General features: G+C 45.4%; 1 protein-coding gene across 1 annotated transcript in view; it reads left to right on the forward strand.

Annotated features, from left to right (window-relative positions):
• Positions 1-24,281, forward strand: part of Anxa13 (annexin A13) — a 56,668-nt gene that overhangs the window by 31,894 nt on the left and 493 nt on the right. Inside the window, exons 3-10 of the mRNA XM_021184033.3 lie at positions 1,975-2,069; positions 5,762-5,932; positions 9,668-9,701; positions 9,806-9,885; positions 11,839-11,907; positions 12,850-12,951; positions 18,132-18,207; positions 21,533-21,645. Of these exons, the coding sequence (XP_021039692.1) occupies positions 1,975-2,069; positions 5,762-5,932; positions 9,668-9,701; positions 9,806-9,885; positions 11,839-11,907; positions 12,850-12,951; positions 18,132-18,207; positions 21,533-21,645 (740 nt within the window). The remainder of the gene's footprint in view (positions 1-1,974; positions 2,070-5,761; positions 5,933-9,667; positions 9,702-9,805; positions 9,886-11,838; positions 11,908-12,849; positions 12,952-18,131; positions 18,208-21,532; positions 21,646-24,281) is intronic.

A 24,281-nucleotide genomic window follows, 5' to 3' on the forward strand; every position in this document is an offset into this window, starting at 1 on the left:
TCTAGAAGAGCAGCTTGAGACCGACTGTCAGGAAGTCTCATTTCATTTTGGGATTCTGATCCAATCCTAGGAGTCATAAAGATTCATTAACAGCATTTAGATTATGAGGTGACGTGAGGCCAACATGGCAGAAACCAGTGCCTTGTATCAGGGAGACTAAAACCAATCAGGACTTGGCAATGGCCGCAGAAGCACAGGAGAGGCTCAGATGAAAGAGCTATTAACCTATCTGTAGGTGAGACTGGTATGGTTAAGCGGCATTAGAAAGCAAAGGAAACAGGGATGGATCCCTTAGGTGACGTTGGATTTTCTAACTAAGGTGATGCCATGCATGCATGGAAACGAAGTAACACTGCAGAGAATAGACTTTAAAAAACATCTTACCAAATGAACCTATCTAAGCTACACTTCAAGCAGAACTGCCTTGGAGGGCCATGTAAACGTAGCTACAGGCAGCTAGAAGTAAGATAGGAAGTCAAAGGAAGGAGCTGGGCTAGAGGGTTGGTCCAGAGCTCAGCTGAACACAAGAAAGAGCTGTGGTCATCTGACCAGGAAGACCAAAACCAGAACAGCAGATTGGAACTGAGGTTGGAGGGCTGGGAATAGAAAAGCCAGCCAGCAAATGAAGCTGAGAAGAAAGTGGGGAAGGGGGAGGGAAGAGACGAATGGGAATCTAGGGGCAAACAAGTTACAGTGTTTGGAGCATAGAAAAGAATATGCAGGAACCAATCCAATGTTCTTCCCTAAGTTTCCTCATCTGTTATTAAGAACTAGGTGACCTCCAATGCCTGTGTAGACCTCACAGCTGCTGAGTGAGCGTCCCCTGCAGGGTGGCCTGGACACAAGCTCTCTGTGGACTCAAGACAGTGCCAGGGCCTTGGGCATTTATGCTGCTTGTTGTCTGTGATATGACAGTTTATTGCTGCATGCACCACGGTCCCTCTTTGGACTCTGTCTTTTCATTCTCACATGCCCTTGAATGACATGACCCCAGCTTGTGGGTGAGGAACTAGGGGTGCCAAAGTAATTTACACACATACAGAGAGGGGGAAGAGGGAGGGAGGGTGAGAGAGAGAGAGAGAGAGAGAGAGAGAGAGAGAGAGAGAGAGAGATTATGGATGAGATCAATATTCAGTAAATTTGGGTTTCAATCTTATCTGTTCAGCTATAAGTCCCCAGAAGAAAAGACACAAGCCCCATAACTTGAAATATAATTCACATACTATACAACTTACTCATTGGAAATATACAGTTCAATGTTTACTGTATTCATAGACATACGTAGCCTTGCCACAGTCGATTTTAGATGAGATTGGGTATGTCCAGGGTGGTGTGGCCATAGACAGGTGCTTGGTTTTAGAATACTTTATATTCTTACATTCCTGTCTACTCTATCCAGGCCCCTAATCCACTTTCTGCCCTATGAAATACCTTGATCTCATTTGCATATGAATAGAATCATGCAATACGTGTTCTTTTGTGATTGGCTTTTTTTACTTAGTATACCATTTCCAAGGTTCATTCATATTTTTCTGTACCCTAGCTGTTCTTGTGACCCACAAGAGGATAATTGTATGGATATTCATATTTTGATTAGCCATTTGCCTCCTGGTGGTCTTTGGGATATTTCTACCATTGACTGATTTTGGCCGATATTGCTTTGAACATTCATGCTTAGGTTTCATGCTGATTTAACTCCCCTAGGAATGAAGCTAGGGACCCTGCCTGCCATAGGCATTTATCTATGAGTGACTCTCACTGCCCCTCACACAAGGTCAGGTCTCCGTAGATACTTGTCTGGAGTGACAAGAACATGGTTTTCAGCAGAAAACAGTAAGCACTAAGCCCTTCTAATTCTATCCTAGCCTCTGACGCCTTTTAACCCAGAGATGTGGCTTCTTCAGACCTGAACTACAATAACCTCCATATCTTTTCTTGATCACTGTGACTCTGTTTCTGTCTCCTGAACTTCAGGAACGGATGAGGCAGCCATCATTGAAGTCTTATCCAGCAGGACATCAGAGGAGAGGCAACAGATAAAGCAGAAGTACAAGGAGAAGTACGGCAAGGTACTCGGGGATGTGCCAGCCTCAGCCTCCGTTACACACCCCGGGAGGGAGAACACTGTTAAAGTCAGAGCACAGTCTGAGGGAAGGGCATTTGGAACTTCTAATTGACTAGACAAAAGATTAATGCTGCTATGTCAACTTAACGCTGATATGTCAGTACTAAACTCATTGGTTTTTTAAAATCGATTTCATTTTTCTACTCCAGTTCATTTTGGACTAATTATGCATGATAACTTATAGATGGGACAGTGATTTGAAAACCGATTTCCACAAATGGGGCTTTGTATAGAAATTTTTGTGTATTCAGCTATTTGCAAGGTCCATATTTCTTTATAAATCATTGGTACAGAAAACTTTTTTAAAATTATTGCTTTTAGTTTTTGAGATGATAATATAATTTCATCATTCCCCTTTCCTTCCTCCCCTCCAAGCCCTTTTATATAACTCAATGCTCTCTTTTCAACTCATGGCCTCTTTTTTCATTGTTGTCACACACACACACACACACACACTATATATATATATATATATATATATATATATATATATATATATATATTATATTACATTTCTGAATATGCTACTAAATATATTGCTAAATATTCTCTATTTTAAATATTGTTAACTACATAATGTGACTGTTCAGTCTGTATGATGTTACTCTGTCTATGCATGATTTCAGGGCTAACTATTTGGTATTGGATAACCAGTTGGTGTGCTCTTTCCTGAGGAAGAGCATCTCCCCCACTCCCAGCCTTCACTGGATTCCTGTGGAGCTGAGACTTACTTGAATTTAGAACTCAGTTGAACTTAGAGCCTCACTCATGCTAAGCCTACAAAGCTGCCTATGGTGCCTCGGTGTGGCTATTCCCAGAGCCACACTGACGTGTGGACTTAGGGATTGTCTTAGTCAGGGTTTCTATTCCTGCACAAACATCATGACCAAGAAGCAAGTTGGGGAGGAAAGGGTTTATTCGGCTTACACTTCCATGCTGCTGTTCATCACCAAAGGAAGTCAGGGCTGGAACTCAAGCAGGTCAGGAAGCAGGAGCTGATGCAGAGGTCATGGAGGGATGTTCTTTACTGGCTTGCCTAGCCTGCTCTCTTATAGAACCCAAGATTACCAGCCCAGAGATGGCACCACCCACAAGGGGCCTTTCCCCCTTGATCACTAATTGAGAAAATGCCTTACAGCTGGATCTCATGGAGGCATTTCCCCAACTGAAGCTCCTTTCTCTGTGATGACTCCGGCTGTGTCAAGTTGACACAAAACTGGCCAGTACAGTGATGATGGTTTCTAAGCCTCTCCACCACTGGGCTATGTCCCGCCCCCTTTTGATTTTTATTTTGGAAAAGAATCTCCATGATTTGCCCAGACTGACTCTGGACATGAGATCCTCCTGCCTCAGTCCCCAGTAGTAGAGGGGGGATCATAACCCCGAGACACTGGAATGATTACACAAAATGAAAATTGTCATGGTAAATTCTCATTCCTATCAATAAAGGTTTCATAGTAATTTCTTCAGGCTTTGGTCTCCTCCGAGACAGAATGAGAAGGGTCACTTACTGTTTTTCTTGGGTTTCAAACAGAATGATTCCAGCACAAACCAGTAAATAGAAATTATGACAGATTATTCCAGTTTTACAGACAGGAAAGGCAGAGCACATATGGACAAATATTTATATGTTAAAGTAATGTATTTAGTGAGGTTTTTAAGAACTATTTCTTTCACAATTTAACACGTATATCTTGATTATAACCAACCTAACTTCTACTCCTGCTGAGTATCATGCATGCCTCCTCCTCCATATTGAATTTTTGTTTAAAAGAAAAGAAAGGACATAAAACAGGACCCATGCCCAAGTCTTCAGTAACCAAGTCAACTTCTATTCCCAGAAGACCAGGGCCACAAGGGGCCTGTTTACTTATAAAACAAATGGTCAATGGCTGTGATGTTGCAGTGGTGAGTCTGTGTGTGCATCTGTGTGTGTGTGATGTATGTGTGTGTTATGTATGTGTGTGCTATGTGTGTGTGTGTTATATGTGTGTATGTGTGTTGTGTATGTGTGTTATGTATGTGTGTGTTACTTGTGTGTGCATGCTATGTATGTGTGCTATGTGTGTGCCCATTGTGTGTGTGTTATGTGTGTATGTGTGCACATGTGAGTGCACTTGTGTGCATGCTTATGTGTCATAATAACCAGGCTTGTCAATGTTATTTTTGGGGAAAAAAAGCAAGTCTCTGGTTTTCCTGCAAAGGGTTGAACAGTGGAATTTTCATCTGTTTCTACATGCATAACTCTAACTGAGCATCCCCCAACTTATGTCTATTTCTAGATCAACAAAATCGAAAAGTCAGACACAGATGTCTTAAACGCTTGTCCAGAACAAAAGTAAATATGGGCCTAGGGACTCTGCTGAAAAAGAGAGAACTTTCTAGCACAAAGCTCGGGAGACTTTCCTGTGCCAAGTGTTTGCTGATCTCCTGGGAGCTAATACCAGGGGTGCTAAAAAAAAAAAAAAAAAGAAAAAGAAAAAAGAAAAAAAATGAAAACCTAGAGGAGTTCAAATAATCATCTCTAAGTCCACATATGAACCGAGCTGGAGACTAGTCATACCAAGGCACCACAGGTAGTTGTTAGAGAAGCCAGGACAAGAGTCCAGGTTTCTTGACACTGCTTCTTGGGCTCAGGAACACATAAAAACACCAGATTTGCTTTCATGTTCATAGATCAAAAGACTGAGAGGATAGACTGCATTTCTAAACAATACCTGAATTTTTTTTCAATGGCCTGAAAAAAAAAATGTTTTCAAATATTTCCATGCACCCACCCATGCTGGATAGTTTTGAGAAAGGAAGGCCTGCCTTCACGGGATTTGATGTTAGATGAAGTGCCATGAGCTTGAGAGACAAAGGCAGGAAGATATCACATGCCCTTTGACTCAGCAGATCCCCTTATGTAAAATCTTCTGCTTTCCCCCCTACCCCCAGTCCCAAACCCAGAGCTCAGAGATCTATCAGAGAAACAGTTGGCTGCTTTTTTCTCAGAAAATGCTTTTTAGGATGGAATAATAATATTCTTGCATACCATATATTACCATGAGTATTTTTTGAGCATTGAATGTGGGCACTATGCAGAGGTTTTCATGGATTCTCATTCCCTATGCAGCCCTATGACATAAATAAGTCTTGCTGTTCTCCCGTACAGAAACAATGACCATCCATGGAAAGTGCCGAGCCTTTTCTAGCTGAATGTCTGGTGACAAATTCTTCATTTTCTGAGACTTACTAGGTGGAGATAATGTGATTCATCTGCCAGCCAGCGTTGCAGGGCTGTGATGAGCTTCAGCAGGAAAAAAAAAAAAAAAAAAAAAAAAAAAAAAAAAAAAAAAAAAAAAGCTCTCTGAACTCTGAACTCTAAACTGTTCTGTAAATGTTCTAGCTTTTTATATTCATTTGGGGAGGCTCCAGCCCTGAGTGAGATGCCTCTCAGCCAGACTTAGGGGTAGGGGAGAAACAAACAGGCAAATATGGTGACCACTGTCCTCGGGATCAAGCGGCTCCTGCTCAGATCATCCTTATGCATGTCTAGGGCAGGTGTCCCGTCCCTGAAACTCACATAGCGATGTAGGCAGACACCCACTCCTCTCCCCGTGACTCTCCCAGCCAACTGCTCTGTGCTTCCTGCAGGACTTAGAGGAGGTGCTTAAGAGTGAACTGAGTGGAAACTTCGAGAAGACAGCTTTGGCCCTTCTGGATCGGCCCAATGAGTACGCCGCAAGGCAGCTGCGGAAAGCTATGAAGGGCATAGGCACCAACGAGGCCATGCTCATAGAGATCCTATGCACACGAAGCAACAAGGTTAGTCTAGCTTGAGCCCCTGGTCCCAGCTCCTGGAGGACAGGTTACTCATGCATCACACGTGGCTGAGCCCTGCCGGTGCATCAGACGTGGCTGAGCCGTGCGGGAGGAAGCTAATCCCCTACATGGTAACCATGAGTGGACAGATTCTGGGCAGAAACATAACTGCTAAGCTTATGCAGGAAGAACAACTCTTCGGAGTCCTCCAGAGGTTGCTGCCCCTGGCTTGATGGAAGAGCTATGCCAATCCAGGTTTTGTTTTTCTAATGGATGCGCTTTTCACACAGAAGGCAGAACTCTGTTGTATCTGCTCTCAGTCTGACTTCATAGGCCCTCTGCTGTGAAAATTAATAAGTAGCCAAGTATGTTTGCAGTCACTGCCTTGTACATGGCCATAAATTACCTAGCATAGAGCAGAATGCTTCAATAATGGCCCAGGTGCATGGAACCAAGGATTCCAGTGAGCAGCCTCTGAGGGGCTAGCATCTCCCTGGCAATTTTGTAACAGTAGTTTTTTGTTGATTTATTGGGGAGGGAGGAGGTTGGGGCTTGGGGGTTAAATGTTGCTGTTTGGCTTATTCTCTTTTTTTCTTTTTCCCTTTTCTGTTTTTCTTTTCTTTTTTGAGACAGAGGCTCGTGTAACCAAGACTGGCTTTAAATTCATTGTGTAGCTGAGGTTGACCTCGAACTCCCAATCCCCCTGCCTCCATCTCTGAGTATGAAGATTACAGGCATGCACCACCAAACCCAGTTTTATGTGGTATGGATATCAAGCTGAGGGCTTCTCCCAAGCACTCTACCAACTGAGCCATACCCCCAACCCTGATCCTGCGTCAGCAGATCTCCCCATGTATCCCTTGAGAGTGCACTGCCCTTTTGGCAGTTGTTATGGTCGGGACATAGCCAACTTGTCTTTGGTTCCCCAACCCAGGAAAGTTGAGAGTAAAGTCCACAAATCATTTCTAGAGATCCCCAGCCTTCTCCACAACCACCAGAGTGGGAGGCACGGTCAAGAAAGTGCTAGAAATGCCCCACATTCTGAGGCTCCCAGGAGGGGACCCTGCCTCCATGCTCCATGTAATGTTGTGACCCCCTAAAGCTGGCCACCGGCTTCCTCTGCTCAACTGAAACGTAGACTGAGTCAAGTCCCCACAGCACCACTAGGAACCAAGCTATGACAGCAATCTCTAGTACTTTGAATCTCTGGAATTAATAAGACTTTCCCATTTCTTTTTCCTTTTTCAGTGCTGCGTGTAGCATGTAGTTTTATCTACCCTACTTTATGATCCTGGGCAGGCCATGCTTCCAGGAACCCACTCAGGGAATCTTTGAATCCTCGGATGAAAGATGCGTACGCGCGCACACACACATATTAGCCTATCTTTAAGATGCCTTATTGGCTCAGTGGCTGGGCACTTCTAAGCCTCCCGCAGCTAGAATGCCCTTCCCTTCGGTACTCCTGGATAAACACCTTCCAACTCTACCTTTAGCTTTGCTGTCCTGATATCTTCTGTGATGCCCATTGCTCTTTGCTGCCCAGGATGCTTCCGGGTTGCCCTTCCGAGGACCATTTTCCCTTTCTCCCTACATCTTGAATGATCTCTCCTGCAGCTCTGAGTCTGTTCCATCTTTCTCCCCCAAGTATGGGGGTCTCCTTTCAGTCCTCTCTGTGTCCTACCCTATGCCCAGCCATTGGCTTCTGACATCTTTATCGATAGATCAAAAACTAACTGGGGATAAGGACCTTCAGCAGATTCCTGACTAAACCAAGGCATCAGAATTACTCCCCTACAGCTGGGAATTGAACTCAGAGCCTACATCTACCAGGCAAATGCCCTACCAATGAGCTTAATGCCCAGCTTCTAAGCCTTCCATCTCAAGGAGATAGGGTAGGAGCTCAGAAGAGGAGTAGCACAAACCCCATCTGATGTCACTTCATATTCTTCATGCATGCCCACCCTTCCCAGAGATGCCTAGGTCCCTGCAATGGAGGATTCAATGTCAAGAGCAAGCAGTACCTACTTTTGTGACCCATTGCTTTCCTTATCTTAATCTTAGCAGGGTTCCTTTAAGATCCAAGCCACCAGCAAAGCTTTTCTTTCAAACAAATAGACTTAGTGGTTTAAAAGGAAAATACACACAAAGTGAAAGTGGGGGGCCGGGTTCAGACAGATCCCAGAGGTAGGTGGAGAAAACAAAGTGGGGGGGCTGCAAAAACAAAGGTGGTGAGCAGTTCCTACCACCTAGTTTGCCTTCTCTCCCCCATCACAGCCTACATCTGCCCACTTGGTGCCCTCCCCACACCTGGCCTTCTCTTCCTTTTTAACTCACTTAAGAGCAGGGGAAATGCCAGTTTTTAATCACTGTTGGCTCAAGCAAAAGTTGAGACGACTCAGAGGTGGGCGACTTGACACAGAGGGTGTAAAACAATTCCTGCCAGGACACATTCTAGAGGGAGACTTGGCCTGCTGACCTAGCAAGTTGTTTACAGCACAGGCAAACTGGAAACCACCTAAGCAGCCACCCAGAGGAGGCTAGATAAATCAACTGTGGCTTACAAAGAATAGGATACTGTCAATCCCTTCCAAAAAAACACACCCATGATCTGTCAGAGGATAGCTTGGGTCACCAAGACAACATAGAGTTAAAAATAAGCCACAGAACAATAAGCACCATTTCCCACTGCCTAGAGGTCTGATGCAGACAACAGCTCTAGAAGTTCTGTTGCTAAGGTTCCTTTCCTAGGGGAGATATAACAATGCCTTCCCCTAAGGCCCCAATGACAAACCAAGTACAGTTCCACAAAACTCACTGGGGAACCACTGAGTTATTAGGCTTACTTATAGATCAGTTGGTGAGGGGCTACAGACATGAATGTGGGTGGCCTTAAAGCATCCTCACCGGAAGGTCTGCACCCAGCCTAGATGTCCACTCCCCCATGGCTCCATAGATGCAGCTCCCTTCCCTAGTTCCCCTCAGCTTATATACTTCTAGCCTCTCCTTGATATTACCGTTACAGTTAGGGCAGAATTACCTATAACTAGTTGGGAGGAGTAGCTGTATATTTAGGTAAGGATCCTAGGACCCGCTACACTCCCATAAGAGAAGGTCAATAGTCAACAAACTCAGCAGAGATGATCTTTTGCAAGCGGGCAGAGCCGAACTTACAGAGATGGCTGATGCTTGGCTTGGAGGATAGTACACTAGGCATATATACAAGCATTCAGGACTGTGCTAGACAGCAGGGAGGCACACACTGAGCTTTAACCTTGGTTGTATGGGTGGGGATAAGGGAATGAGACTGGGTTAAGAGACGGAGGAAAGTAGTAGCTATTAGTTTCGCCATAATTCTTCTACCTCTCTATTTTCTTATTGACACATCATTGTAGTAGCTATGTCTGCGCTAAGATGCGATTTCTTTTTTGATACATATAGACAAAGTGTTAGGGTCAAGTTTGAATTGACCAGTGATTCCATCACCTGAAATATTTACTATGCCTTTATGGTGAGCACACTCAAAATCCTCTCTTCTAGCCATGCTGGAATATACAATAAATTCTTACATATTGTATAACTGTTCTACTGTGTAGACTAGAACTCCTTATGCCTATCTCACTGTGAATTGGTTACCTTTCTGTGACTGTGAAAAGATACCATGACCAAGGGCTACTCATAGCAGGAAGAGGATACAGGGACCCCCAGCATAGACACTAATGGTTTCAATCATCTTCCTAGGAAATTGTCGCCATCAAAGAAGCTTACCAAAGGCGTAAGTAGCTTTTATTCTGGCTTTGGGTTGAGTATGTTTCTTTTGAAATACCACTGGGGACTCAGTCAACCCCTTTCTCCTTTCCTTTTTTTCTTCCTCAAAAGTATTTGGCAGGAGCCTTGAATCTGATGTCAAAGACGACACAAGTGGAAACCTGAGAAAGATTCTGGTGTCCCTGTTACAGGTGAGAATAAACAGGCTTGCCTATTTCATGATCTCAGGAAGGAACGCTTTGGGCATGTGCTATTGTTACACACACACACACACACACACACACACACACAAACAGGAAAAAATGGACAAAGGAGAAAAGCATTTACTTAAAACATTAGAGAAGGGGTCAGAGATGCAGCTCCATTAGTGAACTGTTTGTCTAGAATGGAGGAAGACCTGAGCTCAATCCCCAGAACCATGTAAACTGGGAGTGAGGGTTCACATGGTGAGCTCAGTACTTTAGAGGTAAAGACAGGAGGACAAGAAGTTCAGGGATATCCTTGGCTACATATCAAGTCTGAAACCAGCCTGGGATATCCAAGTTCACATCTCAAAAATGGCAAATGAGCAAAAAAGACGGTGTTAGTAAGAACCCAGGTAGCATTGCTCCATCATCTCAGGAACTGGAAAACCATCACCTCTCCCAGGGCTCCATCTGATTTCTTGTAGGTTACAGTTCCTTTAGCTGAATTCTGTCGCTTAGCATAGATGCCTTCTTTGTCCAAGAAAGAAACTCAGATCCCACAGCTAGAAAGAAACAACCCAGGAGCAAGAACCATCTGGCCTCAAACAGAGCCCTTTCTACACACAACTCTGCTTGCTTACAGGATATAGCTAAAATCTAGACCTGTGGGAACCACAAGACCTCAGACAGGAGAGTGGCTCTTTTAAGATCTGGCCCTTTTGTAAAATAGGCCCTGGGGCTCCAGACAGACAACATCCAGTCCTCACGGACAGACAGACCTCTGTTTACTCATTCCCATTTAATTTCTCCCACTTGGGCGCAGTAACAGCAGAGAACACATATATAGATTTAACCACAGACAGAAGGATCTTCTCTTTAACTGCCTCAAATAAAACAGCTTAATGCACCGTGACCCATTATCCACCCACGCTCATGGGCCGAGGGTCCAGATATCTATTAGTCCTTCAGGGAGGGTTTCAACAGGATGAGACCAACATGTCTGCATGTCAGCCACCCAAGGCTTAGGGAGAATTCATTTCTTTGGAGCCTGCTGACTGACGTGACTGTTTTCTTGCTAGCTGTTACCCAGAAGTCCTTGGGACTTTCTCCAGATCCCTATGGCATGTCCTTCCACCCTTCCTACCACCATACAGTTTACCTCCAGGCTGACTGCTTTCTCCAAAGCCAGCAAAGAGTTCCTCTGGGATCTCCACCTCTGAGCTTTAAGAACTCTCGTCCGACTGGGCCAGGGGCCTCCCAGGATAGTTTCCCTTTAGATTTCATTTTCCTGATTGAAGACCTGGATTACATCTGCAAAATTCCCCTTATGCTATGGGACATGATGTCATCATGCGATCATCCACACCCAAGGGAAGGAGATTATACTAGGGGTCAGGTCACTAGAGTCATTTCAGTACTCTGCCACCCACCCAGGGCTTTCTTTAGACTTACATAGTCTCCCATGACCAGCTTTCAAAGTTCTTGGGCACTGGCCACTGAGTGGTGGCATTTGGTATTTGAGGAGGAAGAAAGCTTGCTTCCTAGTGAATTCCGGGTTACTATCAGCTTTCACTGAAGACTGTGGATTTGATGAGCGACCATTGTGGGGTTGGAGAGAGAGTAAAGGGGGAAGGAGGAGAGGGGGAAGAAAGAGGGAGGGAGAGAGGGAGGGGGAGAGGGAGAGGGAGGGAGGGAGGGAGGGAGGGAGAGAGAGAGAGAGAGAGAGAGAGAGAGAGAGAGAGAGAGAGAGAGAGAGAGAGAGAGAGAGAGAGAAATTACAACTAAACTGTTTTAGTCTTTCCCAAAAGATGGCAGCAAAGAGCAGGCCTTGCCACTGTGCCAGGCTGAGCTTCACTTCACCCCTTCTCTTTTCCCCCAAAGTCACAGACAAGGCTCACTTGGCTTTTCTGTTTGTCAAGCAGGTATTTGAGTTAATGGCAATCTGGTCAATCTTTGTAGGCCAGTCGTGATGAAGAAGACACTGTGGACAAGGAATTGGCTGGTCAGGATGCCAAAGATTTGTATGATGTAAGTTTGCATGCACCTGGCTCCACACATTCTTTTGGGCTTTGACTTATTACGATTGCTTTAACAAGTGTTTTTTTTTTTTTTTTTTTTTTGGTTTCATGCGAATGAGAATTACTTTGGAATGAAATGTGGCCTTTGATAAGTAAATACTTGCATTGATTGTATTCTAAGGACTTGTTCCTGTCTTATACTCTGGGGTTAACCTGATTGGAACATAGGATGGCATAGATAATCATGAAGGAAATGTGTCACACCTACCATGGGTCAGAAGCTTTAAATGTTCCATATATTGACTTCTTTTGCATGCGTATTTTGTACTTCTCTGTAAGTGAGGCTTTACTCATGGTCTTACGGGGTCTCTCAGCTCTTGCCTTCTTAAAGGAAAGAAATCAGCTGAAAGGCATAGATAGTTTAAGCAGAAGTTCATTAGGAAAGCAGACACTCCAGGAGAGATTGGAGTGGGATTCCAAATGGGACTCCCCCCAAAAAGAACACCCCAAGTGGGGTCTGTATTGAGGGTTTTAAGGATGTATTATATGAGATGGTGACATACTGGGGGTAAGGTGGTTCCTTTTCTCTCTCATACCATGATGGGCCAGATCTCTTTTGAGGGATATTTCTTCCAAGGAACCTCTAGAAAATCCAACAAGGTGGAGAGTCCAAACTACAATGTAAGTGATATTGTAATAACACTGTGGGCTTTGGAGAACACACACCTTTGGTTGGTGTGCATGAGTAGCAACAGGAAAGGTGCCCTGTCGCATTCGTTTCTGATATATTGGGAACAACCTCACCTCAGATTCAAGGGCGGTTAACCACAAAGTGACATTCTGACACTTCTATCGGGACAGCTGTAGTTTTCTATGTTACGCCGCGTTTAGCTGCTCGCCTATCCAGCGTCAATGGCAATGTATGTTCAGTGTGTTTGCACTCGGCCCTTAGGCAGGCGAAGGTCGCTGGGGCACTGACGAGCTTGCCTTCAATGAAGTCCTGGCCAAGAGGAGCTACAAGCAGTTGCGCGCCACCTTTCAAGCTTATCAGATTGTAAGTAGTGAAACTCTGAGGGTTCTTTCTGACACTGTCCTGTCCTATTTCTAAAGGAAGCCAAGATCTGGGATGCAGAACTGAGTTCTGGGGACAGGATCATTTACATCGGTAGTTCTCAACAGTAGGAGAAGGAAGGCCCAGGAGACTGCTAAACATACGCAGAGCAGCCCAACTCTGCAGAACTGACCAGCCTCAGATGTGGGGCTGAGGTTGGGATACTGTGGGCTACAGCAGAGCCCAGGACAAGAGAAGTGCCATGTTTAGGAGCAGAGCGCTACACTCAGAGGGTCCAGGTGCGAATCCCGGCTCTACTGACAATGAATGACTAACCTCCCCTCCTCTTTTGTGAGACAGAGGCTGTGGGCATGGCCTCTCATAGAATCATCTTAAATGTGAGGTCAGATGCAGGCTCAGAACCATATCTGGCATGTGGCAAGCATACAAATGTTAGCTGTTGTTTTTATGATTACAATTTACTGTCAGCCTCCCAGGAGAGAGAGAGATGTGCTATACCTCAGAGAAGGGCTCCTGAGGAAAACATGCATAAATTATGTCTTTAGTCTTACTCTCACCATGAGCCAACAAAATAAGCCAGTTATTTCAAGGTATTTAGTGATAAGTCCTTTTCCGAGAGAGAAAAATCCTTAATTTACAAAAAGCCTACAGGGAGTTTCCAATTTCTTTTGTCTTCTATTTTGTTTTTGGAGAATGCTTTTACCTCTTCAGGACATTCCTATGCCCCGTGCTTGATTTCATTTCACAACAGTATCCTAACTATCATGTGGGCCAAATGGTTATTTGATGGTGGCCCACAACTGCTGGACAAGGCCCATCTGCAGAGCAAGGAGCCATCTGTAACTTATCAGGACCACACAGCAAGTCAGTAGCAGAAGTGGACAGAGAACTGCAGGACTCCCCAGCTGAGTTCCTACCTCAGCTGGGGCTGGCCGCTCCTCACTCTCGAGGCTGCTGCCAGCAGATGAAAAGACAAAGTTTTGGAACTGTAGCCTTACTGTATGTGAGCCTCCAGGGCCCCCTGCTTTCAAATCCTGCCCAGTGTCACGATCAAAGGCAGCGGCCCTCATCCCCTCCATTCTCGGGGCCTGAAGCCTGTGGCCACTAAGCCGGAGGACTTATCTGTGATCTGTGTCCTCTTTCCAAGTCACAAGGGCCACAGATGGGGTTTCTTTGGAGGGCTGACATTGGTGATCACTACAGAAACATACACATGTGTATACACACACACACACACACACACACACACACTTCATGAGCTAGTAACTACCTCGATAAAGTAGTGAAACCAACTGATGAGGACCTAGCCCACTATCACAAAGTTTGTCTCCAAACCACAACATCATAGCCACTTGAGAACCCATTACAATGAAATTTCTCAGTCCTCTCCTTGGTCCTCTGAACCCTACTCCCTGAGGTTTGGGCCTTGAATCTGACGCATGCTGCAGTTTGAGAAGTCAGCTCTAGGCTTAACCTTGACCAGGTTGTTGGAGCTCTGTGCCTTGGTTTCCCTGGTTGTAAAATCGAGTTAATAATACCTACAGGATTAGGTCTTAGTAGGTAGGAGCAGTAAGGATTCAATAAGAGAACAAAAGCAAGCGCTTGGTTGCTGGCCTGTGGTAGGTGTTCCATAAACACTGGCAGTTGTCAGCCATGTTTCCCTTTGTAAACCAACAGTAACAATGGACGAATTAGGGAATCCTGTGATTTCATGGTCATTTAGAGGAAAGCAGCTCTAAATCAGCTCCCAAAGCCTTGCTGGATCTTTGTCGATCTTGACTGTTAATTTGTTTAATTTGCTCTTAGACATCAGACCCTGTAAGGTTTTGATAGTTGCTGGCCAAAAGCACAAAGATACCAGTGTACCTCCATTGGCATGTTACATACGACGCTGTCCTGGAATAGAGGTGAACTTAATTTTTGACACTATAGCTCAGGTTTGCTCTTTTTACCTTCCCCCACCTCTAAGCCCAAGTCTTAGCTTCTTGAGTCACCCCCACAATGCCAGGTCAGGCACCAGAACCACTCAGACTGCCACACCATGCAAAATGACCACAGTCCTGATTTTATTAAGCACAAAAGACAGTCACAGGGCCAAAGTAAGTTCCACGCGCAGAGATCAGCAAGGACAGTGTGTGCACATACCCACAGCACAGCTTTGCCGCCTCCAAGCCCTGCCCCTCACTACTCAGCATCTTTGAATACATATCCCAAGTCCACACAAGAGGCTTTGGCCCTTACACTGCCAGTGCGCTGTTGATTTGGGGGAATGCATTTGAAAAGAACATGTGACTCTTACTCGTCCGGTGAGCTCCATACAGGCACTGGAGCCCTAGTATCAGAGTTTAGTTTGATCCAAAGATCAGAAAGAGCACTGTAAAAAAAAACAGGTATTGCAAGAACTGAAGGGAAAAGTTTCTAAAGGAGGGTCCCAATAGCATGGGACAGCCCACTGTCTTCAGACTGTGTTCAGGGCGTCCACACAGATCCCTAGGCAGCTGCCAATATGGGGTGAAGCAGGAAGAGAAAAGACATTGTGAGAATATGGTCTCCTTAGAGCTACATAGAGAAGATTCCCTATAGTACACAGAGTCAGAGTGTGACTCCGATACTTATGGCTCCAGCTGGAAGCCCACCTCTGCCTCCTCAGAAATGTACTTCCCCACTTGTGCCTGCTTTGGAGGCTGAGAGTCCACAGAAAATTGAAAGTCACTGCTCCAACTCAGTCCTAACAATAGAAACAAAAAGGTGGTTTAGTGTGTGTGTTTGTGTATGTGTGTTTGCTTTGTTTTGTTTTTGCATTGTTTTGTGTTTGCTTTTTTGTTTTGTTTTGCTTTGTTTCACTTTTTAAACCCAGACCTGTGTGAACAAAACATCTTCATGAAATACTGTCTCAGTCTGCATAAAAAAAGCCCAGCCAGGCTCTGGGGCAGTGATACCAGTCCCTTCCAAAGCACTGACTCCCACATCAAACCTCAGAACTGTGGCTGCAGCTCAGAAATCAGAGCTTGAAAGTTCCTGTTTCCTTGGGATCTGGTGTTCTTGGCTTCACAAAAGACTTCCAGAAATGTGAATGGTGGGGAGGGCCTTTGTTAAGCCCCCTACACACACACACACACACACACACACACACACACACACACCACCACCACCACCACCACCACTACCACCACCACCACCACCACCACCACCACACACCACACAAACACACACACACATACACCACACCACACACCACACACACACACTGTCCTTATATCACAAAGAATGCTTGTTTGCCTTTGTTTTTCCAGTAAAAGTCCCAAGCTCTACTTGTGTGTACTCAAATGTCTCAATTATTTTGAGGATCAATTGTGTTCTGTCCTCAAAGACAATTTCTAAGAAAGAGACAAAACCCTCGAGCCCAGCAGTGCACATGCCTCTCTCTTTATTTGCCTTCCCTGAGCTTGGCCCTGGCAGTATTTGTGTTAAGGATAGGCACAATTTACTTTAACTTTAGTTTCTGTAAATATTTGAAAAGAAACCTAATGTGTAATATTGTGCCGAGTGACGTGATGCAGTAGTGAACTTAGAAGGCTATTAGGAGTCACCCAGCAGTGGACGGAAGTGGTCGCCCCTGGCTTCCAGCCCTTGGAGCCCCATTCTATTACGAATCATCAGATCAAGTTCCATCGTGAACTTCACAGCCTCTCCTTACTTTACCCAAACTGCAAGTGATTAAGTCTACAGTCCCAAGTCAGGTGAGAAGAGAGAGACCCAGGCCAGGGTTTCAGCCAGAGTTTCTCGGGAACTAGCAATGGCAAAAAATAGAAAACATACTGGAAGCTAGGATGCTGTGTAATAAAAAGAATTATGGTTGCAGGCTGAGTGTATGACTTAATATATAAGAATGCTTGACAAAGGAACATGAGACTCTGCATACCCATACCCACATAAAAAAGTCAAAGGGGTAGGGTGAGAGACAGAAGATCACCTGGCCTTGCTGTCTATGACCTAGGTCTGTGTTCAGTAAGACACTCTGTCTCAAAAATAAGGTAGAAAGTGATAAAGTGGAATGCCAGCCATTCTCCACTGGCCTCAGCACACACTGTCTGTGGTGGGTGCTTTCTCTCTCTCTCTGTCTCTGTCTCTCTTCTCTCTCTTTACACACACACACACACACACACACACACACACACACACACACAGAGACCACACATATACACTCAAAAGTAGCATTGTAGTGTGTGTGTATGTATGTATATATATATATATATATATATGTGTGTGTGTGTGTGTATACATATATACATACATACATACATACATATGTGTGTGTGTGTATTTTTTTTCCAGGGTGGCAGACACTGTTGCTAGGAGGAGAAATGGAAAGTGGAGTAGCGTGGGGAAGAGAGAAGTAGAGGGGGCTTCTTCAAGAATCTTAGTATTATGGCTTTTTAGGCTAAGGTCTTCTCCAAAGATCTTGAATGAAGCAGCTCTTTGAGAAGATCTTATCTTGTATTTTTTTATTTGTGATGGGTTTAAATGCATCTGCCTTATGGAGGGGGTAGGGTGTTGAACCAAGGGCTATACACTTTAAGGGCAGGGTGTGAGACTATCCAGGGAGGAAAAGGTCACTGGCTGAAGGATATGGCTACTGAGATGTCTCATTTGCATGAGGAAGAATTCCAGGTGCTGAGCTAAGTGACCTGGTTGCGGGCAGGGTCTCTGGGTTAAGTGCTCAGAGCCAGGCACGGGGAAACAGAGAGGGAGTTAGGCCTATTCCTGCTGGTCTTAGGGTGAGATTCTAATCTCAGTTTTTGAGATTTCCAGGATTCGGACGTATTCTACCTTGCCAGTTCCTCTTGTGGCACAATCTACACACACACACACACACACACACACACACACACACACACACACACATCCATTATCCCTCCATTTCCTCACTTTACAGATGAGAAAAACAGCAGCTAAAGAAATGGCATTGCTGGAGTCAACATAGTCAACTCCCAGCAGTGAGAGTCCCCTCTTGAGTAGGGGGACGACCATCCCACCTTGCGATGCAAGAGGCAGGACAGGCACCCTTAAGGTCCTGGCACTCAATCTGGCACCTTTCCTAAAGGAAGCTGAGGCTAACAGCAACCCGTGCAGTAATGCCTGGACTTTGTTTGTCTCTCTAGCTCGTTGGCAAAGACATGGAAGAAACCATTGAAGAAGAGGCATCGGGAGACTTGAAGAAGGCCTATTTAACTATAGGTAAAGGAAAATTAGGAGAGTGCTGTGCCAGAGTGGGCTCCTTGGAACCTTTCAGAGAGATGGGGTTGGGGCGGGCGGTCTTTTGACTTGAATCACTTTGGAAGCTCCACATCTGAGCAGCCCTGGGCACGGCAGAAGGTGGATATGATGTAGTTTTTGTTCTCTGGGGAGTTCTGAAGGTGGGAGTGTCCCAAGTGAAGCAGGGAGGCACGGCTCTGCACTGTCAATGACTGTACTTATTATACCAACCAGTCACTGGACACAGGCTGTGCCCCAGGACCATCTGCAACACGGTGCAGCCAGTTCTCTCACTTGGAAGGTGACTTCTGAGAAGAGACCTAGCTGTTAGCAGTCAGCAAGCAACCCTGGCACTGAGTGCCTGATCCTAAAGAGAGCATGCAAGTAAGGTCCGTCACAGTGTCTCCCGTGATTGTACCAAGAGTACGGGTCCCTTAGAGCATCTGACCAAGGCCTAAGCCTATTATCCCAGCTCAGCAAGCAGTTTGCAGCTTACATGACACACACTGAAAAGTGCCCACAGTTAGGACCTATGAGCAAGTTTCTGCAGCATGCCTAACATGGCCAGAGGGTTTCCTCTTCCCACTGGATTCCGTTCAGTGTTCTCAAAGAATGAGGTCTGTTTAGAACCAGAGGGGAGGGAGGCTAGATCTTGGCCATGGCCAAGCCAACCCCAGCACCTTCTCTTCAGGTGTTGCCCAAAGACAGGAAATAGCAGAGAGATGGGCACGGGGCCAAGTCTGGCATGCCCCCTTTTCCCTTTTGCAAGTCTATGGAATGAAGACATTGTCCATTGTCCGAATTGCTGTGGTAGGGAGTTCAGGGAACCATCGCAAATGGCACAGGAATGGAGGGACATGTCCCCTCGAAAGAAAAAGACCCAAACAAGCAGCTCTGGAACCTAAATTATGTGCTTCTACTGCCAAAGCCCTTTGTGGGGTTCGGAGGATGTTTTGTCCTCGCTGTTTTATTTTAAACAATGCCAGCAGTTGACCTTTTCTCGTCTATGCTCATTTCACATTCAAATTAGCAAACATCGATTTGATGTACAGAACTCTAAATGTTACCCACACTACCCATGCCCCACATGGAACACACATGAGCCCTGTGTGGACAGCTGTCCTCCAGGCTTCATGAAGGATCCATCCACTGACTTGTTCTGAGGGTCCAGACCTTTTCCTGTACTGTGACATGAGGACCAGGAACACCTCAGAGCACAATTAGAGAACACCAGTGCTACCATTCAATGACAGTGTTTTCCTGGTACCTGCCTAGCCCAGAGTTGTGTTCAGTGTAACATCAGAGGCATGAAAGACCCAGGTCTTTCTCATAAGGAGCTGAATGTTCACAAAGAACACACACACACACACCAATATATTAAGCAACAGTGAAGACAGAAAACAGACAGTACATATGGTTAGGAGAAGGGATAAGCCAGGCTCTGGAGTTTGGAGCTGTGAAACACAGGAGCCAATTAGACTCGCTGTTTCAATGGTAAAGTGCTTAGAGAAGACTCTGAGAGTCAACCTCACAAAGAAATGGCTTCATGGCTGTGTTTTCCTAGATATCCCCAACCCTACTCCACTTACCTCATAAAGACATCACCTCACCACTCAGATCTATAGGGGCTGAGATCACATGATCACCACCATGAAAACTTCTTCGATGGAGCCCATGAACCATCTGCCTCAAAAGCTTTTCCTGGACCTAGCCCAGGTTTACCACAAAGAAACCAGAAGTGGGACAGAGCCTGGATAGCCACCATTGCAAGCTCCCTGTGATGGTCTTATGCTCAGTAAAGTTTGCGAAGCCCCACTCTGAAGGCAAGAAGATCAGGGGATGGTGATAAGCCATAGCTGCCACAGCGTCCACTCAGCGTGAACAGTTTTATTACAGATATTCCCTAGCTATCCTGGCCCAACCTTCTGAGGGATCCCTGCTACTTGCTACTAAAAGGGAGCTGACCTTTGGACATCCATCAGTGCTGTGTATCATAGGAAAACTTTGTGGAAGTCAGAAGCTCATATAGCCTGGGGACCAAATGAGTCTCAAGTACACACTTGCTATGATAGCATGGGGTTTCCTACCCACCTCAAACCAGGAGTTTGGGGATAGAGAGATGACACACCTGACCCTCAACTGACAAATAAGTGGCTGCTGTATGGCCTGAAAAAAAAAGGGAGACTGGCTCCTGACCTGGGTTCTGCTCCGCTCCCGTGCTCAGAAACATCAACCACACAGACAGTGACCTAGGAAATGAAAAGTCCTGCTCTGGTAGAGATGAAGGTTCCCGTCGCACACTTAAGCTGAATTTATTACTATTGCTAACACTGAAAAACTGTTGTAATTCTAGCACTGTAACTCTTGTCTGAGGCAGGGGGATTGGTTGAGTTTGAGGCTAGCCTGGGCTATGGAATAAATCCCTATCTCAAATAAAACCCAAATTAAAAAAGTAATATCAGTAAGCTTTCTAGGAAACAGTCAACAACCTAATGAGTAAATGGCTCATTCCTTTTCAGCATTTATAGAGTGAATGCCGATGAGCCTGGGAGAAGCGGCTGGGAGTGCTGACTTTCCTCAGTGTGGGGGAAACCCAGTTGCCTACCTGGTTGTCAGGTTGATGAGCACACACCAAACTTCCTCAGCTTGTAAACAGAGCCAAGACAGCAGGCAAAGGGAGGGCCAGAAAGGAGCGCATAGCAACAACACAGAGAAGGGATCGTTATCAGGAGGGACAAGCATCTTCGTTCCATATACAAGATGAAGGATGCTGGGGACCTGCAGATGGTAATGCAGAAGGTATCCAAACAAATGTAGCAAGGAAAACAATGGGTGTAGAGGTTGCAGAACACAAGAAAGCAGGGTGTGGTCCAGCTGAGCAAACCTCGATATGAGGTTCTATTATGGAAGACTACTGGCAAGCGGTGTTCCTGTGGAGCCCTGCTCTAGCCCTGGAGGTTCCACTGGGTAGCATCATCTATGCCCATGAGTGAGACCCCAGACCTCTACAATATGAGCGCAAGGAGGACCCACACTCCTCCCCCAGGCCTTGCAGAGAATACAGATCATTCTCCTCATTCTGCAGTGGTTTCGACTCAGCTCTGGTTGGAGAGGCATACTTATGCTGACCCAGGGAACCTTCTAGATCTCATTTCACAACAGTTAAAAGGTCAGATCCTTCCAAACCTCTGCCTGTCAAGTCCAGAAGTCCCACAGGTAGCTGGGACACGCTGTGCCAATGCAGGTTCCCTGTGTTGTCCCACAAACTATGAGAACATTTCACATCCTCCTTTTCCCTCCCTCATAGTGAGATGTGCCCAGGACCTTGAGGGCTATTTTGCTGACCTACTATACAAGGCCATGAAGGGTATGGGGACAGATGAGGAGACGTTAATTCGCATCATTGTGACCAGAGCAGAGGTAAGAAACACTTGACTCTAAAAAAGGGGACTCCAACATCTTTTCCTCCCACTGATGTCATTGGTTACTGTTGTTGTCGTCGGACTATTTCTCAAATCCCTGTAAGACAAAGGCAGCCCTTCCCTTCCCAGAATATGCAGACCACATTGGACTCTACTTCAGCCTTCTCCTTTTCTTTTATTAAGATACAATACTGAGAGTTGCTTCTATTCTTGTCATCGGTGGCTCCAGAGAGCTGGTGGCGCTCTCTGTGTAAAGAGGAACTGCTGGAGCTGTTCCGAGGTAGCACAGCTACACCCAGCTCTATTTTAAGGAAAACAAACCAGAGCCTTGGAAAGGGGTCACCCTGTAGCAAGCAGAGATAGGACACAAGTGACTTCCTCACTCTCTTTACCTAACGGAGCACACCTTACAAGGATGAGGTTTTTTTCAGAATAACAAAACAAACAAACAAACAAAAAATCAAACCCCCCTCCCCAACTAAAATTTCAACAAAACAGTTTCTTAGCTTCTTTTTTTCCAATCCAGACCCTCTCAAAATTTTAGACACATATTTTTTTCAAAATACCATCTTTCCTCACCCAAACTTAACAGCACAGAGAATACTGAATATCTGCTTATGCGCTCCAATGCTAATACTAGTACTTCATATATAAAAAAGACTGGGGCTTCTTTTGCTCCCTAAGGACCAGTCTGCACCCCCTCTCAGAGAAGAATGTGAGTCTCGGAAAGAGAAGGGCCGGAGTAGGCAGAAACTTGGAAGCAGCCAGCAAGCAAGTGTCACAGAGAGCGCCTGGGGCTGTCAGGCCTTGGTGAGCAGAAGTGAAGTGAAGGGGAAGTGGCAGGCTTGTCCCCCGCTGCTGTGGCAGAAGCCTTGGCGAAATGAAAGGAGTCAAGCAGCTGAAAACCACAGACATCTTTTAAAAAAAAAAGTGTTCAGTGGAAAGGGAGCGGTACCAACCCAAATTCTGACCCATGCCTTTCGACAAGCGCTTAACAGCTGACGTTGTTCTTAAATATAGCTTCACAGCAGCAAGGCAGTGCTTTCGTTTTTTTATTTCTGTGCCTGGAATTTCTCCCCCTCCTCCTCCTCCTCCATGCCCCCCTTATTCATGTGAGCAGCCTCTTTGCTATTCTGCTAGAGTTTGCGTTCTCTCCTCTGTTCTGAGTCTCTCTCCCTCCCTTCAGTTGCTCCGCCTACTTTGTCTCTCCAGCTCTCAGCCACTCAGCCCCTGCTGAAGTTCCAGAGAGCTCTTGAGAGCAGCGGAGTTCTATAGACCCTGCGAGAGATTGGGTCCCATCAGATGGGTTGTGAGCATTCCATGTTCAATTCCATCTCCAAACGGACCACACGTGAGTGTGGGTCATCTCCATATGTGGTCAGTCTGTCTGGACTGCTTCGGGCCCAGCACATATATGTTTAGGGGATCCTCTAATCTTCCACGTGGACTAGAAAAAAATGCCAGCTGCTCCATCTTGCCCCTCCCCCAGAGCTGGCCAGACAGAGGACGCCCAGCAGGGCAGCATCTGTCCTCTAGTAGTCTGTCGATGGAGAGCAGCATCCAGGACAAACAACTCCTTACTCCCTGACCCTCTCCTGTCTTTCGTTCTTCTCTTTTTCAGTACAACCACACACTGAAGCAGGAGAAGGGGAGCCTGATGCTTCCCTGTGGTTTCTAGGCCTGCTGTGCAAGGCAGAGCTCAAACCAAAACCAAAACCAAAACAGAAAACTAAACTTTGTTTCTCTATAAGACTTGTTTTGTCCAGTCTGGAAGGTTTATTTTTTTCTGGTGTAGCTCTCTTCTTGGCAGCTAAAAGAGGCTGAAGCAGGTGGAACTCTTATTCCTCCTGATGTGGTACAAGGAAGAAATCATTTCTTTTTAAATATATATATATATATAATGTGTGTGGGTGTTTTGCCCGTATGCTTGATGCCCAGGAAGAGGGCATTGGATTCCTTGGGTGTCAACCTGGAACTGCAGATACAAACAGTTATGAGCTGCCATATGGGTGCTGAAAATCAAACCTGGGTCTTCTGGAAGAAAAGACCCAGTGTTCTTAATGGCTGAGCCAGCTCCCCAGCTCCCAATGCTTAATTTTAAACCTCTGGAAAATCATCTTACCTTTCTACCAAACACTGTCAAACTATGATTTGGAAAACCACCTACCTGTTTGTATATAGCTCTGTGACCCAGAATGACTCCTTTTCAAACACCTATAAGACATTCAAAAGAAAAATGTTTCGTAACACATGAAAATATATGCAGTTTAGGGGGCTCAGAGGTTAAGAGCCCTGGCTGTTCTTCCAAAGGACCCAGATTTAATTCTCAGCACCCACATGGCAGCTTACAAATCTCTGTAACTCAGTTCCAGGGGATCTGACACCCTCATACACATGTGCAAGCAGTCAAAACACTAGTATACACAAAATAAAAAATAAATAAGCCATTTTTAAAAACTTTAAAAAGGATGCAGTTTAAATTTTGGCTCCCATAAATAAAATTTGAATAGAATATGTGCGTGAGTAAGTGTAGACATACACACATAAAGAAACACGTATTTTTAGGGATCTAAAGTAGGCTTTCTTTTTCTTATCCTCCAAATGTAACTATAATGCCAGCCTAGCTCCTGAGGG

This window comes from Mus caroli, unplaced genomic scaffold, assembly GCF_978045245.1.
Source record: "Mus caroli unplaced genomic scaffold, Mus_caroli_1 scaffold_16, whole genome shotgun sequence".
Classification (NCBI taxonomy): Eukaryota; Metazoa; Chordata; class Mammalia; order Rodentia; family Muridae; genus Mus; species Mus caroli.